The 19,344-nt window shown below is 45.3% G+C and overlaps 2 protein-coding genes across 3 annotated transcripts; both read left to right on the top strand.

Annotated features, from left to right (window-relative positions):
- Positions 1-9,612: 9,612 nt before the first annotated feature.
- HOXB8 (homeobox B8) lies at positions 9,613-11,186 on the top strand. 2 transcript variants are annotated; one of them, XM_044444725.1, is made up of 2 exons: positions 9,613-10,039; positions 10,879-11,186. In XM_044444725.1, the coding sequence occupies exons 1-2, from the start codon at positions 9,613-9,615 to the stop codon at positions 11,184-11,186; spliced, it is 735 nt and encodes a 244-aa protein (XP_044300660.1). The 2 variants fall into 2 exon arrangements, with proteins under 2 accessions (XP_044300660.1, XP_044300661.1); XM_044444726.1 differs by having other exon boundaries at positions 9,619-10,039; positions 10,882-11,186.
- Positions 11,187-14,215: 3,029 nt separating this feature from the next.
- On the top strand, positions 14,216-18,849 carry HOXB7 (homeobox B7). The gene is made up of 2 exons (XM_044444727.1): positions 14,216-14,615; positions 18,596-18,849. The coding sequence occupies exons 1-2, from the start codon at positions 14,216-14,218 to the stop codon at positions 18,847-18,849; spliced, it is 654 nt and encodes a 217-aa protein (XP_044300662.1).
- The last annotated feature ends 495 nt before the right edge of the window (positions 18,850-19,344 follow it).

Here is a 19,344-nt window from a genome sequence, read left to right as displayed (position 1 = left end):
AGATTCCCTATCTTTCCCCCCAGCCCCCACATATGCATTCACCCTCTTCTCTCCCCCTCTTCTGGCCCCATCTTGAAACTTATGTTGTATTTATGGGCCATGACTTCCCCAGTGGTGCCAAACCAGGAACAGCCTGCCTGGGGCATGCAAGAAGAACTCATAACAATTGCACCTGTTTGTTTCCATTGGGTCCTTTTCAGTTTTTAAAGATATTGGCCAGGTAATGCTAGTTTGGGGTATGTTTAATTGGGGGTTGCTACTTCTTGTAAAGTAAATGATGATAGCTTCAACTTTATGCAGAAGTGGTTTCTCTGGATGGTCTTCACAGGGCCACTTATACCATAATCCTATACATTTTTACTCTGAAGTAAGTCCCACTGAGTTCAATGGAGCTTACTCCCAGGTCAGTGTGCATAGGACTGCAACTTTGACTATCCCCTACCAGTAAAAAGAAAACTGTCAAGGAAGCTGTCCCAAACTAAGTCACATCCCACCTGGATCTTGATTTGAACCAGTTGCTCTGAAAGCAACTGGGAGCTGAGAGACAGCAATGGAGCATTAGTTCCAGGGGTATTTTGCCCCACATTCCCATTTTGCCTCTCTCTTCCTAAAGTGGGGAAGATCATCCCAAAATTCTCTACAAGGGGAGAACCTGATGGAAACATCACTGACACCCATTCAACCCACCAACTTTTCTGGGAGTTTGGTCATTTTCTTGCATGCCAGAAGAAGTTCCATTGCACGTATAATCTCTCCTGCCTTCTTTAACACAGAGTTACCTGCTGACTATGAAACAAAAGGTTCTTTATCCACCAGTGTCACTTCACTTTCACCAATGAAGCTTGTGAGAGAAACCATCCAAAGGCGCAAGAGTACACAGTCTCTTGCAGTCTCTCATTCTTTTCAGTGGGTTGTCTCAATGGGTCAGTCTAACTCAAGCTGGGTTTACTCTAAGTAGGATTGACACCGGCTACAACCCAGTAGGTCTGTGCAGGAAAACTTCCCATATGCTGTCAAGAAGGTTCTGACTTTTAAGGAATATTCGATGGGTCAGGAAGCAGAACTGTTTTAATTGGGGTGCAGGCGGAGGGGAAACAACACCATAGCTTTCTAAAAATGATGAGAAAGCTTTCTGTTCCTAATGCCTATTTATAATTTATTGTAAAAATGAATATTCAGAAAACCATTCAAGTGCCAAGCGTGGTATGGGGCCTCTGGATTTTTCTCCCCCACCCCTTCCAATCAGGTCTCTGCTAAGAAATTTTAATACTTGAATGTTATAGGAATGTTTTTCGTTTGCACCCCATTGTTCCTGGAAGACAGATTCATCTTTCACGTTCACCTGAAAACTAACTTTGAGTGGCATACAGGTGTTTTGATTACTTTTTGGGTGGGTGCTTTTTGAAAATGTAATAGATATACTTCCACATTGTTTACAAAATGAATTCCCATTTCATATTCAAAGGAAGGGGGCTCTCATCTCTAAAAATCCTACCCCCCTCCCTTTAAAGTCTGTTTCCCTTATGGCTGTTTAAATTAGTTCCCCCCCCCCTTTGGTTGGACTTGGGGTGGGGGCAGTAGGGTAATTAAGTAACTTTAGTCCAAGGTGCTTATGTGGTGTGTGTGGTTTTTTGTTTTTATTTTCTGTTTCTCTAGAGAAAATGTGTTTGTGATTGTGCTTTTGTGAATGTTCCACTTGTTTTCTGTGGCTTTTAGGAATATAAAATGGGGTCTATATACCTCTTCGTTCCAGATCTGGTGAGGAATATACATAAGTAAACCTATTCCCCACGCTTTTGCATTCTTCCATTTCGAGTTTTCACTGTTAGAAATAACACCATTATGTGGTGAAAAGTTTTCATAACATAACAAAGGGGATGGGAAATTGAAAGAGAGAGTGACAGAAAGAGAGCAAGAGAGTGAGAGAGGAAATTAATGTCTATCTTTCAGAATCTTTCTAGACAAAACAGTCCCAGCAGAGAAATCTAATTTCATAGAGTGTTGTATAGAATTTTTATACCTTTTTGCCTGGTGACAAGCAGTTCTTTAGGAATTTGATAGGCATATTTTAATCTTTCAAAATAGCATTGCGTAACTTGAAGGATTTTCTGAAGATGAGGTACAAATAAATCTTTTAGGGTGTAGTTCAGTGTAAAAAATATTCTGCATTTTTAAAAGGAGGGTTTAGTGGAGGGGGTTTAAAAATCCTTTTCCTCAAAACCCTTGGAGTGCTTGGATAGGTTTTCTTCTGTGGGTGCAGAACAAATCTACAAGGCAAAAGGTAGGCGAATTGCTTCTTATAGCTTAGCAGTTTAACTTTAGCCTGTCCTAGTGGCTTAAATAAGTCAAACTTCGCATTGTCTTACAAATCCAATTTCATAATGGAATTTCCAAGGAAGTGTCCCATTTTCTTTTTCTGCTTGTAAAACTAAAATCGGAGGTGTTGTTTTGTTTTAACTAGTATTATCATCATTAAAGTGTTCGTATTGGGCCAGCTGAAGTTTGGTAGAATTCTGTGGTGTATCTGTGTTTCATTATTCGCTGGTGCCTCAAATGAATCTTAAAATGAACTGGAAACACGGAGTATCTTTGAAGACTCACCCCAAATCCTTTCAAAGCTAACATTAACATTTTGTAAAGAAGCCCATCTCCATACAATGTATTAGCATAATCACTCATTTTAGTCCTACAGTCATTCAAGATCTTATTAGTGAAGTCAAGAGACGTTTTTTAAACTGCATTTTTGCTGAAGCATGGATTAGTAAAAGAGCTAGTGGATCTTGTTAGATAAAATTCTATCTAAGGGGAACAAATGTTGCACACCCTTTATTGTTTCTTCTGTTCCATAGGATCAAACGTATTTTCCACAGTTATTTAATGCTTCCAAATAAAAATTGATTTTGGAGGGGAGGACCCCAACTATTTCTCATTGTGTTATGCTGCCTCTTCTAGAACTTCAGAAATGTTTGTAATCGTATTTGTTTTCTTTAGTGGCTTTTAAAGGTGCATTCTAAAGATCTGGACTGTTTTTTACATTCTGTTATTGTCTGTTCCGAAGTTCTCCCTTTTTAAAATGTCACATAGAAAATCCAGCAAGAATTCATTTTCAGTGTACCTTTGTTTCCTTCCCTGTGTTAAACAAGTTGTATGTCTAAATCCATTCAGCAAAGCAGAAATAAAGCAGTTCTTCGTCTTTCAATTTGTGGCCATTATTATTACTTTTAAACCAAAACTAAAAAGGAGTGGGTGGGTGGATGGATGGAGTATGTAGAAGAACTGTGTTTACACATTGCAGTATAGGGAGGTTTTTACATGCAATCTAACAATGGTGTCCTGAAGACGGTATGGCAAATGTCCTTTTTCACTGCCCAAGACAAGACAAGAAAAAGCATAATCGAAATCCTGAAAGGTGTATTTTGCCAAATAATTATTTCGAATGCTCTGCAAGCTTTCTTGTAATTCTGTGTCCTTAAAGTTATTTTTACTCTATGCCTCCAACTGAACCATTTCACACTGGGAAAGGATATTAGAGCTTTGCTACTTTTATACTCCAAAAGCTCAAAAATCAGCCAGCAGGAAAGAAAGGCAAACAACCACAATTTCCTTCAACAGTACCTTGGAAATATAAAATTAGGTCAGGTCAAAGGGATGGAGACGCACCGCACGGTATTTTCACTGTGATGTCTTAAAAATAAGTAAATGCAATATTTATTTATTTGATAAACTCTGGAAAGAGAAGGAAAAGGTGGCTGGAACTTACTGGACTAGAAGTGGGAGAGTAGCTTGTCATAAAAGAGAGAAGAAAACTCTGCGCAGTAGGCTGCAATAAAAGAATATGACCGCCATAAAATTTTATAGGGTATAAATTTCTGAAGGTTAAGGAACTAAGCAACTGTAAAGCAAACAAGAGTAGAAAACTTTCAGAAGCCCCTAAATTACTACGATGTCCTGAGAAAGAAGGTGGGAGAGGAGATGGCGGGAGTAAGGAGGAAAAATAAGGTGTGCGTTTTTGTCTCATTCACCCAGAAAGAAGGAACTCTTGAAATAATAATAAAAAAGCAGGTCTGAAGAGAGAGAGAGAGAGAGAGAGAAAGCCTTTGTTAATTTATTCCCTTGTAGTGGATCCTGTGAACATGCAGCGTTCTGGATTGCTTCATCCATTGTCTAGTGCTTCTTATCACTTCCAAGCTGCCAGCACGCTGGACCATAAACTCCACCCCCCCAAACACACACACAGACACACACACAAACACCCCCCCCCCCCCAGATATAGACACCGACCCCAAAGTTCTGGCCAGACGTCTGGGTTTTGGAAAGCTTTTCTCCAGTCTTTTAAAATCTATTTACAACCTAAGCTTTCCCCCCATCAAGAGCAGAATACTTCAATTGTTTAGTCTTGAGCTTTGAAACAATGGTGGTTTTTCAAAAGCGAAATCCCAGCCAGCCTCGTGTCTCCCTCCCTTTCCCTCTCTCTCTCTCTCTCTCTCTCTCTCTTTCTCTCTCTCTCTCTCTCTCAATCTCGCTCTCTTTTATTGCCTCGAAAACGACCGGATGGAAAGTAGTGCGGTAGAGCAAATCGAGGGACTTCTGAGAAGGGAACAGGCGCTCCCTTCCCACTCACAATCATATGCGGAATCTGATAATTCCATAAATGATTTATCATATGCACAGTGCTTTAAAATGCACACAAAGGGAAAGAAAGAGAGGGCGCGTACAGCAAATCTGCCTTCCCTAACCTATCTTTGTTTATTGGCCGTACATACATACATACATACATACAAAAATATGCGCGTTGTGTATTTTTTTAAAAGTGTCTTACAACGAATGATCGTTAGATGGTGCTGTTACTCCACTTTAGAACTCGCCGTCTAGCTGCTTATTTGGTTTCATTGCCTCTTGGGTCCCCAGCACCTTGATTTCATTAGGAACAATAAACGGAATTGTTGCTCAAACCCATTGTGAATAAATCCCCCGACATAAAATATAGGTTCAGTTAGGGCAATCTCGCCGTCTCTCTTCAGAAGGAATATGCATTTTAGTCCATCTGATGATGAAGATGCAAAAAGGTGCTTGTTTGTTCTCCATTTAAAAAGAAAAGAAAAACAACCGCCCCCTTGCTTAACAAATGGGGTGGTAACTTCTCTTGCACAAGCCCCTTTGAATGAAGGCAGAATACGGAAGAGCTTCTGCGAGGGAACATCCCTTCTGTGTTTCTATACTGTGTATTTAGTGTCTGGATTAAGTTCTCTCTCTCTCTCTCTCTCTCTCTCTCTCTCTCTCTCTCTCTCTCTCTGTGTGTGTGTGTGTGTGTGTGTGTGTGTGTGTGTGTGTGTGTGTGTGTGTTACACCAAACAAGCAAACACAAACACAGCATTCCTGGGGATGTCATTCCAGTCCTCTGTGTGGTTGGTGGTATCAAAAGATCACAATGTCTCTTTTTCAAAATTTTCAAAATCTAGGACTTATTTCTCAGAAAGGATGGGTGGGTCCCAGGTTTGGGGAAAGGGATGGTGTTGTCCATTCCATGCATGTCCCATTATCCTTGGGCTGGGATCTCAGTGGAACACACCTGTGCAATGTCTGCCAGCACCGTTCAAGAGCTGATCAGATTGCCGGACCTACTGGTTTTCTACATGTCCTCTCCCAGCTTCTGGTGAACCTTGCCAGTGATGCGAGGTCCTGATGTTTGGTGGGTATGTAAATGCAAAAATCAAAACAGGAGCTGGTAATATTAAAAAGGAATCGGAAAGTGAGATGAATTTACCCTTTGAATTAATTTCTTTGGCCCAAGAGGCATGCACCAAGCATGCACCAAGTTTTGCTTCCGTAAGTTTGTTTTTCTAAACCCCTCTTTCAACTCCACCTCTTTGAAACAATAAACATTATTGATATAAAATACACCCCTTGTTAGACAAAAAGAACAACACCAGAGAGAAGTAGAAACATTCAGAATGTGATCCCATTTTAATAACAGCATTCTATTGAAAGCTTACAGCCTTTTTTTGGGAGAAGAACATATGCAGACATGTGATGCACAGTTAGGTTAAATGACACAAATCCTATTTACAGCAGTACAAAACCAAAGGAAGGAGGGAAGAGAATCAGAACCTGAAGACCTCCCCATCTCAGTCGCAAATCGCCAATTCCATCCAAAAGGCAAATTTCAGCCACTCTGACGGTATAGAAGCTGCAATCCTTTAACCAGCAGTGGCTTGTACAAATTAATAGAAAACCCCCTGGAAACAACCACCACCAAAAACTCATGGAGCTATAAAGTAATGTGAAGTTACAGTTTACCAAGTGATGTATTTTGGGGAAAGATTTCCTAATAAATCTTTCCTCCACTGGGCATTTATAAATTATGTTTCCACTTTCTCTCGTGGTTTTCGCCCCCTTTATAATAGAAACATTTTGCTTTCATCAGAGGTCCCTGGTACAGTATGCTGATGATTTAGCGCCAGAGACTATTTCTTGATCCATTGGCTGCGCTTTGTAGGACATAATGCACTAAACTGTGCCGCACTTGGTAAAAATGTGAACTTCCAAGTTAACTTAAACCATCCTGTGTCTCTTTCTCACTCCACAGATAGATAAATATAGGCACACACACACACACAATGCAATATACACGTCTTGGTAGTATGTAATTCTAGGTTAATAGAAATATATGGATGCAATACTTGTGTATCTTAAAAGTCCCTATATTATAATGATGCTTTAAAAAACCCAAAATCTGTTAGCAAATTCCATGCAGTTGAGTGCTGATTGCAAATTTATATAGGCACACATATTTACACGCAGTGATGGTGGGGAATTCATGCTCTGAAATGATCTTAAATAAGTATTTGAAACTTTGGGGTTGCAGCTTGCAGGAGTTAGCGAATAAGCCCCCTCAGACACTGTAAGACTTACTTCTGAGTAAACATGCATTGGATTCCACTGCAAATAGTTTAAAATAGTGGAGGGGAGGAAAAAGCTCATCTCCTGTTTTATTCTGCTCCTTGGTGGATTTATGGGTAGTAATAATCAAACATTTCAAAAACCCTCCATCCACCCACATTTATTCTACTTAGGGCATAGTAAAAGAGAATATAAAAATAAAAAATCTCTTTTAAGGAAAAAGCTCTCATTTAAGGCATCTGATGCATTCAAAATACGTTTAATTGCAGGAGGTTAAGCACAGGGATAACATTCATCCGTTACAAAATAAAACAGAACAGATCTTACTTTTAAAAGAAATTAGCCTGGATTATCTGAACGGTTTTCTTTCTTTCTTTCTTTCTTTTTTTCGTTCGTTCTTTCTTTCTTTCCTTCCTTCCTTAGGTAGGAAACACAGTAGGAATTACCCTCTGATGGCATTTATCTTGACACATTGGTTTGCAGAAATGAGAAGATGGTTTGGGAACGTTTTGTTTCCGAGCTGAGAGAGCACGTTTGAATTCGCCTTTGAGGTGTGGGCGGACTGTGGGTCCCGGGGGGGGGGGGGGGGGTGGCGGACCCAGGGTAAGAGCAAGTAGGTTTGGAGGCCCCCAAAAGTGCGCTTTCAGTGAAGATGCATTGCAGAAAGGTACTGGATGTGTTGTGTGTGTGTGTGTGTGGGGGGGAGTGCACGGGAATCCTTCTATTTGGTGGGCCATCAATGGCTAGGATGAAGGTCTGCGGAGGTGGGGGCGGGGGGGAGCAGGAGAAAGCTCGGAAGTCTCATGATTTGAGGAAACATCTTCATAATAGTTGCTGACTGCGATAAAGGGCTCCTAGAATTTACCCCCTGTGTGCTTATATCGAGGAAAATTGTCGAGTTAGCATGTTAAATGCTGGAAGCCAACTTTAACAAACGTCAGTAAAACAGAAAAGCCCCCTCTTCAATCCACAGCTCCTTTCTCCCCACCTCTTCCCAGTGCTAAAAGCACCTTGTGGATCGAAGTTTGCTGGGGGTACTCGAGCCTGTGCCGAGAATGGGCGCATCTGAATGCTCAGTTAATAATAGCCGTAAATGTGGCGTTTTGGAGGTGATAAAGCGACGCGACATCGCATCTTCTCCTATGTGGAAGGAGGGAGGGAGGGGGAGGGGAGGGGAGGGGAGGGGAGGGGAGGGAGGGGAGGAGTGCGGGAGGGGGGATTCCAGAGAGCTGAAAAGTCAATGTTATATATGAAAAACTATAATCATTTTAATTCAGTATTGACACCCCAACATCTTGCGATAATGGAGTTTAGGCGCCAATCGAAGCTTGGGTTTTTATAGCAGTAGAGGAAAAAAAAGTCGTAAAAACCCCTTAACAGCTTTTTATGTAGTGCGATATAACCAGCAAGAACATCTCCGGGTGTGTTTTTTATTTATTTATTTATTTAGTTAGTTGTTGTGGGGTGTGTGTGTTTTTATTTTATTTTATTGCGCTTTATAGTTTGTTAAACAGTTTACTGCCCCCCTCTTTGGGGGGGGGGCGTTACAAATGGGCCATTTCTTTCTTTTCGCGCTGATAGTTAAACCTTTATCAATAATAAGGAAATTGATCATTAAAATGTTAAATCTGACTACCTCGTTTGTTTTAAAATATGTTGAGGCTACAGGACGCCGTACGATTTGATAACTTGGTATTAAAATACCAATTACATTTATAGGAGGCTTTTAGAAAAAAACGGGTAGCAATTAAATCCGGCCTCTTTTTACAGTTTTCCAAAGCAACCCTGACATTTTCCAAAGGCTAAAACTGCCTCGTTAAAATATATAAAAAAATAATAAAAAATGGAAATTAACGATGGGAGCAAAACCTCTCTTTAATTTTTCAACCCTCCCCAAATATCAATCTTTTGGGTGGGCTTTAGGTAGATGATTTGTCGTGAGGCGAGAGATATCTCATTAACGTAGATAGTTTAGCATATTTAATCTCTATATTTACCCCACCCCACCCCTCCCGCTCCCCCGCTCCCCCGCTCGCTCGCGCTCTCCCCCTCTCCTCTCTCTCTCTCTCCCCCTCTCCTCTCTCTCTCTCTCTCTCTCCCCCTCTCTCTCTCTCTCCTCCTCCGCCGCGCACTCACTCTCCTTTCTGCTCGCAGGCTGTTCAGAGTCCGTGTGGAGTACGTGGAAACCAATAGGATGAGGGTTCCGTAATAGATGCAAATGATCCAGAAAAGACACTGCGAAATATGAACAAACTCATTTGCTCCGAAGTAAATCACGGAAAACTGTTTATGAACTGGCACCTCTCCTTGGAAATGTAAAGCGAGAACTCTCTTTAAGTGCCGATTTTTTTTAAGGGGGGGGTGGTTAAAGAAGAAGGAGGGGGGGAAAGAAGAAAAAGGAGAAGAGAGAGAGAGAGAGAAAGACAGAGAGCGAGCGATAATAATAATAACAACAACAAATCACAACAACAACAACAATCAAAAGCAGGAATCCGGTACCATGTACTCTGGCAAAGAGTTTTGACTCAATCTTTGGGATTTTTTTCTCCTTTAAATCTATGTAGACCTGTATATACTCCTGGAAATCCTAAAGACTCCTGGGTTAGCATCTCGTCGCCTTCATCGGGGTTTGTGGCGAATATCCGCTGGCTTTTGGTACACCCTGACCCTTGCACTCATTATTCCGGTGTCTATTTAAAGTAACCTGTTTGTATGACAATGAGCTCCTATTTTGTCAACTCCCTCTTCTCCAAGTACAAAACCGGGGACTCCCTGCGCCCCAACTTCTACGACTGTGGGTTCGCCCAGGAGCTCGGCGGGCGACCGACGGTGGTGTACGGGCCGAGCACCGGCGGCACCTTCCAGCACCCCACCCAGATCCAGGAGTTCTACCACGGGGCATCCTCGCTCTCCAGCTCCCCTTACCAGCAGAATCCCTGCGCCGTGGCTTGCCACGGGGACCCGGGCAACTTCTACGGCTATGACCCGCTGCAAAGACAAAGCCTCTTCAGCGCCCAGGAGTCCGACCTGGTGCAGTACCCCGACTGCAAACTCGCCTCCGCCGGCCTGGGCGAGGACGCGGACAACTCGGAGCAGAGCCCGTCTCCCACGCAGCTTTTCCCCTGGATGCGACCGCAAGGTGAGGAGGTATCTTAGGAAGGGCCAGCCGCCCAGCCACCGCGAAAGGCATTTCCTGAACCCATAAAACAAGTTAGCCCTCCTTTTTCCCACCTCTTCCACTGGCTTGCCCCCCTCCCTCCCTCCCCCCCCCACAACCCTCAGTTACTTTTTTACTGTTTTATGAGCGTAAACTTTTGCACTTCTCGATTGCTTTATCGCTTAATTACCCTGAAAGGAACCCTTTTTCTCCTGAATGGGAAGAACTGGACTTCTCCCCCCCCCCACACCTTTCAATGGGAGAAGCTCCCCTTAAAGTTTATGGTACTTTTACAACCTTCGAGACCCTCTTTTTGTGTCTCTCCTTAACCTCCTCCTCCCCCTCCCCCTCCCCACTCTAGTTATTATCTTTTTTAACCCTCTGGAGATGTCATGAGGGTGGTGTGGGACGGCGGTGGCATTTTTAGGAACTGGGGAGGGCGTTCTTGCTGTGGGGGGGCAACCCCAGCGGAGCATAATTTTCGCCAGAAAATGACACAGCCGGGGGAGAGGGAGGGAGCGAGGGATGGGGCAACGCTTCCTTTCAAGAAAGCAGGGTGGCATTGCAAGCTGGGTGCGCGGGGGGGGGGGGGGCGAGCGCAGATGGGGTCGCCTTCGCCCCTCTCTCCCTCCACCCATCCTTGGATAATTACCCTTCCCTTTGTAAGATTATAGCAGGGCAGTTCCGTCCCTGCCTTTGTGTGCGCGCGTGTGCGCGTCCCTCCTCTCTCGCCCTCTCAGTTCCCGGAGCTGTTTCCTGTGTCTTTTCAACCTCCTGTTCTCTCCCTCCCTCCCTCCCGCCTCCCTCCCGCAACACCCCAGCAGCCGCTGGACGGAGGAGAGGCAGGCAGACCTACAGCCGCTACCAGACCCTGGAACTGGAGAAGGAATTCCTCTTCAACCCTTACCTGACCCGCAAGCGGAGGATCGAAGTGTCGCACGCGCTCGGACTGACCGAAAGGCAAGTGAAAATCTGGTTTCAGAACAGGCGGATGAAGTGGAAAAAGGAGAACAACAAGGATAAGTTCCCCAGCAGCAAATGCGAGCAGGAAGAATTGGAGAAACAGAAAATGGAAAGGTCGCAGGAGGTGGACGGGGGCGAGGAAGCACAGAGCGCGGACAAGAAATAGGAGCTGCGAGACTGGACAGGCAAGCCAGAGCACCCCTCGTCCTTCCATTAGGGCAGTTAACGTGAGGGGTGGGGGGGCAAACGCTGCTCAGGGGAGGAGAGCTCCCCCGTTATTGCTGTAAAAGAATATAGCTGTGAGCGTCATTCTTCTCCTGATTGTCCTTTGATACATACAACGAACTATATATATATTTAAAACAAACAAACAAACACAAAAGAGAGAGAGATCTTGGGGTCTTTTTAGCTTTGTTGTTATTTTTTCCTTTTCTTGCCAGTTAAGAATTAGTAATAGTGTAACGCAATAGCTTCTGTTAACCATGGACTGTGAAGATGCCCCCTTTTCTCTTCCACCCCGCCCCTTCATCTCTTTGGGACACACTCTCAGTGCTGTAGAAAATATGTAAAAAAAAATATACTGCACTTTGAAGACCTTTCCTTCCTTCCTTCCTTCCTTCCTTCCTTCCTTCCTTCCTTCTTTCCCCTCTCTCTTTCTCTCTAATGTATGTATATATATATAGAAAATATGTGAAGACGATACCTAGTGCACTTTTAAACCAGCCCCCACTTCTCGCCCCTCTCTCGCTGTTTCTGTCTCCCGCGGTCTTTCTCCCTGCCCTTGTTGTGGTTGAACTCTTCTGCAGGTAGCTCTGAAAACACACCCGACAACATGAAACTGCCTATTTATGAAGTCGCTGTCTCCACTTCAGTTGCTGTAGCTGTCGTTCATTCCTCCCTTCCTTTTCGGTTCCCGTTTTGCTTTTCTATGCGTTGGTCCTTTCAGTGTCTCTATCTTAAAAAGAAAAAGAAAAAGAAAAAAATTGATAAAAGAAAAAATTAAGAAAAATTTAAAAGAGGGGTCTCCCCCCCCTCTCCCCCCCTTCTCTCTCCTTAGCATGCACGCAGTGGAACAAGTTGTATAAAGTGTTTCGTTCCCCCCCACCCCCGGTTCGCTCCCCCCTCCCTTAGGTTTACTGTGAAAAAAGAGAATGTATACTGTATACGTGAATTATTTTATGGGGGGACGGGGAAACTAATGCTATATTTTGTTGTTCTTTCTTCACTTTGTTCTATTGTCGAAGTTGGAAGCGGAGGAAGAATGGGGTAACAATAAAGTTTACAAGCCACAATTCCCCCGTGACAATGTTCTTTCTTCACTCTGCTTAAAATTTCCTCCGGGACGTCTTGGAGAGAAGGTTTAAAAAACAACACCAAAGCCAGCAAGCCAACCAGCCCCGGCCCAACGTCCCTGCAGCAGTCCAAGAAGTCTTTGGAGAGACCCCGAAGAGACCCCTGGCTTGAGTGCAGATACACCTGAAGTGGCTTGAGTGCAGATACACCGGGGAGGGGGGCGCTGGGGAAGAAGACAGTCTCTAAAGTATTCCAGTCAGATCCTTCATGGCTGCGGATCAGGAGGCAGGGATGGATGTGCATAGTTTCAGAAAACTTGCGTCCGTGTGTGTGTGCCCGAGTGTATTTTGTCACAGATGGATTCCCAGCCCTGCGTTCTTGCCAGGGTCCCCCGCCTCCCTTGGTCTTTCGGTCTGTGGCACATTGTCAGCTGCCCTCTGCCCCCTCCCATGATGAGCCTAACCGTGATGTATGCCCCCCCCCCCCGCTTTCTGTATTTTGCAACTTAACCTTGAAAAGAAGGGCCTCTGCCAATCTCTTAATGGTAGAGCCATCTTTTTTCTTATTTGTCATAGAGGGCTTTGATAAGTTTCAGTGAAACGTGTGCCTTGCGATTTCTCTCACTCTCTTTCATTGACTCGCTTCCTCCCCCTCCCCCCTCCATCCCCCCCCCCCCCTTGGAAACCTTCCCTGCTTCCCCAGCAGAAAGCAGAGTAACCAGCTGGTCACATTTTCCTTCTCACTGTAATTGAGTCCAGCAGAAGAGCTGACACGCTTAAATAGAGATCTGTTGTAATCTTTCCTCCTCCCCCTCTCCCCCCACCCCTTCCGCCACCAGAAAAAGCAAAGCCAGCTCCAAGACCCAACGCCTGTGGCAGTAGAATAAATTACGTACAGAACTGAGCGGCGTTTAGAAAGGGAGATACTGTCGCGGGTACAAGGCGCGGGGGGGGGGGCTTGAAAGAGCAATATTAAGTATCACTGTGGCCGGTTGGGGGCTATTGGCGGGAGTCAGACGTGGAGTCCCTTCGCGGGGAGGGTGGCGGGGGTGGGGACCGTGCCAGGGCCAATGGCATGGCATCGCATAGAAACCCGCCCCGAGGACGCGGGATAGGGCGGGGTATACCTATCCAGCGTTTTCTCCTGGCGTATCTGCGAGAAAGACTGCGGGGTGGGGGGGGCGGCCGGGGGGGGGGGGGGCGAGCAAGCGAAGTCTAGGCGTGATCGGAAAGGTTGGCGTCTCCCACTTTTATCTGCTTCTTTAGAAGGGCGAAAGTGGGCCCGGTCGCAGGAGGGCCTTCCGGGCGCCCCCCGCCCTGCCTTGCTCCCCGTTCCCCCCGGCCGCGGGAGCATCTCCCCGGCTCCGCGACCGGCTCCCTCCGCTGCCTGCCAGTGCGCCGCGCTCCTCTCCCTTCTCTGCGCCTTGTGCTGCCTTTGCGCCCACGAACCAGCTCCACAAGCCCTCCTCCCTTGCCTTGTTTTTCTTTTTCCGTCTCTTTTCCTGCTAGCTTACTTGAGAGAAGCTGATCTCACCGGGGGCTTATTGACTCGGGTGCCCATTTGGTCTCCTTCCCGCTTCTATCTTGGGAGGTTTTGTATCCTATCATCAATAATGCATCGTATTGTATAAATCCCAACCAGGACTCCATACAGAGTGTTTTTCCCCCTTTTCCATATTACAAGGGGGACAGCTTGGGAGGGGGGGGGGGGGAGTCGGAGGGGAGGGAGGAAGCCAGGCGTTGATTGGCGACGCCCGAATCACGTGGACCGGAGTCACATGGTCTAGGGAGGAAAAAGGGGGTCCTTTTTGGTGTAAATCTGGAGTCTAATTCCGTAATATATCACGGTACCTCGTAAAACCGACACTAAAACGTCCCGGCCTACAAATCACCCGGCCAGATTATGAGTTCATTGTATTATGCGAATGCTTTATTTTCTAAATATCAGGCCGCAAATTCGGTTTTCCCCTCCGGAGTGTTTCCTGAGCAAACTTCTTGCGCATTTGCTTCCAATGCCCAGCGCACCGGCTATGGCTCCAGTTCCACGGCCTCTTTCGCTGCTCCCATGCCTGGTTTGTACCCCAACGGGGGAGGCATGCACCCCCAAGCCCCCGGCATGTACTCCAGCAGCTACGGTCTGGAAGCCAGCTCCTTCAACATGCACTGTTCCCCGTTCGAGCAAAACCTCTCCATGATGTGTCCGGGAGACGCGTCCAAGCCCAACTGCAACAAAAGCGACCAGAGGGACGCAGACTTGAGGCACGAAAACAACTTGCGGATATACCCGTGGATGAGAAGCACAGGTGAGAGCCCTGCGAGATGGCGGCGGCGGCGGCGGTCTCGGGAAAGCCTTGGGGAGAAGAGCATATAAATGAACTGGAGGGGAGGGGAAGCTGTGTTGTGGGGTGGCGGCGGGCGGGGGGGGGGAGGCAGAAGAGGACGGCTCTGAACTCCTTTTATGACGTTTGCCTCAAAACGAAGCTCGCTCTCCGTGTGTCTGTGACCCGGCAAGAAACTCGTCCTAAACAAACAATCAGCTCAAATATTTATTAGTTCTGCTGCTTCTGCTGCTGCCTTCCTCGACGCAAAAGCCACGATGCCTTGGAAGACAGGACTGAGCTGCACAACTGGGGGGAGGGGGAGGGAGGAGAAAGAGGAAGTCCTGCCTCAGCCACCCCACATTTCTTTCTTTCTTTCCTTCTTTCCCCCCTCCCTCCTTCCTTCCCTCCTTCCTTCCCTCTTTCCCCCTTTCCTTCTCACGATTCCAAGCATACAAACTTGGAAGTAAGTTTCACTCAGATTCGGCTCAGGGGATGCGTGGGTCTGCTGAGAAATCGTGCTTGCTTATTTTTTTTTTTTTTTATTTGCACTGACGGGGGGGGGGGGGGGGGGGGGGAACGGAGAGAAGCAGACATGGGGAAGGGGCCGGATGAAACGAAGACTGTCCCATTTGCGCGATCTAAGAGCCTAGTTTGATTGATTTGAGCCCGGCCATCAAGTCATCCCAGCGCCACTGGAGTTTTACACACGCAGACGTCTCTTCCCCTCCCTTCCGATCGCCTTTTGCAGAAGTCCGCTGAGGACCGAATTACATGCCTGGATTCTGCGGATTTGACGAGGAGTGAGGGGAAGTGATCAGAAGAGAAGGGAATAAATATCGGTCCTTGCCCAGGGTATTAAAAAAGTGCACTGTGACGGCTGGGGACAGGAGCCAGCATGTGTGGCTGTGGGGGGGCTGCCAAAGGATTCTGTAATAGTGGGTCAGATACGTCACATTTCTTAAATCCATCCCTGCTGCCCCACGTATGTCTGAGTTTGCTCCGTGTTGACAAGAATCCAAAGTCTAGTCCATTTATCTGGCTCTGTCTGCCTGCTTTCACTACTGTTGTGAAGGGAAATGTGAAGAATTTCTCTTCTGAGTTGGCCAGGGCACCTTATGAAATGGAAAACCCACTCAGGAATGGTCTTTAACACCCCGGCCTACTTCGTTTCTACTATATATTGGTGAATATCTTCACCAACTGTTCCCATCTTGTGAGAACGGAAGATGTTTCAGGTGTCTCCAGATCTTTTGCTTGGTGGGGCTCCCAAATCCAGGGGCAGGCAAATGCTACATTGCTTTAGGATTACCCACAGCTAATCCACACGGCTGGAGAGCTTTCGGGCTGCACAGAACACTTCCTCAAGTCAAGCAAAGAACCATCCTAGACACACACACACACACACACACACAGGTGGGAAGTCCCCCTGAACTCCGTGGGGCTCACCACTGAGTAGTGATGTATTGGAACGCACTATAAAAGTGCAGAGCCGCATTAGATTAGCTTCTCTTTGCTTTTCCGTCTTACCACAAGACGATCAGGAATGAACAGCGGGGCAAGCAAAACAGTGGAAGATGTGGCCCTGTCCCCCCTTTCTCCCGATCAACCCGAAGAGGATTGTACTTGTAGTCAGATTGGCTAGACTTCTTGGAGCAACTGAGAAGTTGTGAGAGTTCTTGATACTGGCTTCCTTTTTCTCCCAGGCCAACAAGAGGTTATAGGTGATATATATATATGGGCACGGAAATTCCCCACAGGCACGATGATAGCAAAGGTGTAATAACATGGCTAATTCTCTTCAGTGCCGTTATGTCCAAGGAAGCAGAAGGCAATGAATGTAACTGCAATCCCATTCTGCCTACTGCAAGCCGGTTGCCAGACCCTTTGTAAATTTTAGTGCATAAGAATACAAACACATGCACATCACTACACTGGTGACTGCTTGGGTAGAAGGTGGACTGTCAGATGCGTATCTGTGGCGAACAAGATTTAGGGCACTGACACGGCGCAACTCTCAGAGTACTGAAGCTGTTTAGGAGCTCTGCCAGCCTCTCAGTCGCGCATCCCATTTACTGTCTCTGCAAGTTACCAGGCAGTCGTCTGATGAGGTGATAAAGGAGTTATCTTTAAAAGCAACTTGCGTAGAAGATAGCTTTCTCTATAGGAATGGGAGAGTAGACAGGAAGAGACGGAAGGGAAGAGCAAAAATTTCAGACCAGAACTATACGCAGACTGCAGGAACGCAGATCGGAGAAATGGGGGGGGGGGGGGGCCAGAGTGCGGAGACGCACAACCAGGATTAGCTTCTGAAGACCTACCCCAATAGGTCAGCTTTTTCCCCTCCACATTATTAGCAAATCCGTAAACTGAGCTTTACAGATGCTATATCAAAGCCCAGTTTTGCTGTTTGGAGCGGGGTAAGAATAAGATAAAAACAATAGCTACTGTTGGGGAGGCAACCTGATGGAGAGTTGCGAGAAGAGATTCCAGCATGTTGGGTGCAGAACAGAGACGGTGCAGTCTCACGACTAACTGCAGCTTCTTTGTCAGTTCTCAGAACTTAAATCGACCTTCAGTGGAGCTTGGGGTGGGGGGGTCTCTTCCCCCAGCCCATTTTCATCTTTGTTGTCTGCTGTTTGGCTGGGTCAGGGAGATTCCGTTGGTGAGGAGAGAATGTGTCTTGGGTGCCCCATTCAAGAGATGTTTATGGCGCTCCCTTCAACAGATTTTACAGCCCACATTCCACAGACAACTTATACCCCCTGTTCTTTATAGCCCGACGGACTTTCCTACTGTTCCTTTCTTGAAGAGAAGACCATCGCCGCCCACCCCATCCCATCCCTCCTTTTTCGTAAACAGCAAGCACTTGAAAATCTCCAAGAATGTTTCAGATGAGTGATCTAGGGTCGTTTGGCTGGCGCAGGAGCTAGACGTAAATTCCATCTCTAGTCAAAGAGCAGGGGATTCAGCTCTGTTAGTGGATCATACCCACAACTGGACTCAAGAAATGACAGGAAAATTGATTCCTGGTTTGAATCCAGATTCTTTCTATGCTCAGATAAATATTGTGGTCAACGACTTGACTCTTGCTTTGAGGAATTCCCATGTCAACAACAGAGTTCAGTAGGTTCCAAGTTCCCTAAAGAAAAAGGCCCAAAATAACAATTTCTTTTAAGCACACGCACAGAACCAATCTGAAGTAGGAAGGAAGTGACACTACCCAAACTGTAATATTACTGGCTTGAAGAAACTCGCCAGATGTGGGAATTAATACAAGGAAGATGCTTTCTTGCATTTAATACCATTCCCATTTTTGCTACATGTTTAAGGAAAAAGGCATCCCTTATGAGAAGATAAATAACTGATATCTTAACAGAATTCTCAACGGATGTCTTTATCATTATCATTATTATTACAGAGATGGAGGGAGATGTGAACATTTAAAAGATCTAATTACAAACTGTGAAATGTGAAAGCACTGTGAAATTATCCTAAATTCATTAAGACTGCAATCCAATGCATCCTTATGGGAGAGAAGTTCCACTGAAGTCAGTGAGGCTTACTTCTTAATAGACATGCCTAGGCCCAGACCACATGCCTAATAAACAGTGACATGTTTTGATATTATAGAACTGAACATTAAATGGCTGGATAGAAGAGTTGCAAATGCTTTCTAATAGGACAAAAAACACATCAGAATATCTATCCATTACTCTTTCTTTTATGTATTTCCATCCTTCACATTTATTTATTTTAAATGTGTCTGATTGTTGCAATAAACAGTATGTGTGTGTATATGCACTTCTTGTTAAACAAGATGGGCTTGAATTGATTTAATTTGATTTGAGGAGCTCCAGTGCAAGCGGTATTGACTCCAAATAGCAATAGCACAGACACACACACAAATGCAAAACAAGAAACCAACAAAAGGGAACTTATGAGATTTTTATATTGTTTTACAGGGACTGACAGAAAGAGAGGTCGCCAAACCTACACCAGGTATCAGACGCTGGAACTGGAGAAAGAATTCCATTACAACCGTTACTTGACCAGGCGGCGACGTATTGAGATAGCCCATGCTTTATGTCTTACAGAAAGACAGATCAAAATCTGGTTCCAGAACAGGCGCATGAAATGGAAAAAAGAAAACAAACCCACGGGCCCTGGTTCAAACAGCCAGGAAAAACCAGAGGCTGAGGAAGATGAAGAAGAGTGAAGGAAAAGGAGGGGGACAGGGGAAGAAAGAGAGGGAGAGTGAAAGAGGGAGAGTGAAAGAGAGAGAGAGAGAGAGAGAGAGAGCACGCGCGAGAGGGGGGGTGAGGGAAAAGAGGGGCTGACTGTACTGTCCAGAAAAATAAGGAAAGAAACTGAAAGTTAAAAGTTAACACATAAAGACTGTACACTAAAAAAAAAAAGGGAAAGAAACAAACCTAGACGTCCACGCTCAAAGGATGGTTTCTTCTGTTTCTTGACACTTGGAAAACTACCTATATTAACAGTTCTCTCTTTTTTGTTTTTGTTTTGTTTTTGTACAACAAAGCTGATAATAAATCTACCTATTAAATGTCTCTTTAGAATTGAATATAGATGATGTTTTGTTTTCTTATGTGGGTCTTTATATAGTCCAAGTATTTGTAAATCTTCTTGTTTAAAAAAAAAGATGTTCTCTCTCTCTCTTTTTTTTTTTTTTGTCTCGTGTAATTTAAAGAAA

This window comes from Varanus komodoensis, unplaced genomic scaffold (assembly GCF_004798865.1).
Source record: "Varanus komodoensis strain SLA01 unplaced genomic scaffold, ASM479886v1 scaffold45, whole genome shotgun sequence".
NCBI classification, from domain to species: Eukaryota; Metazoa; Chordata; class Lepidosauria; order Squamata; family Varanidae; genus Varanus; species Varanus komodoensis.
The sequence above is the reverse complement of the archived record's forward strand: the minus strand, read 5'-3'. Positions and strand labels throughout refer to the sequence as shown.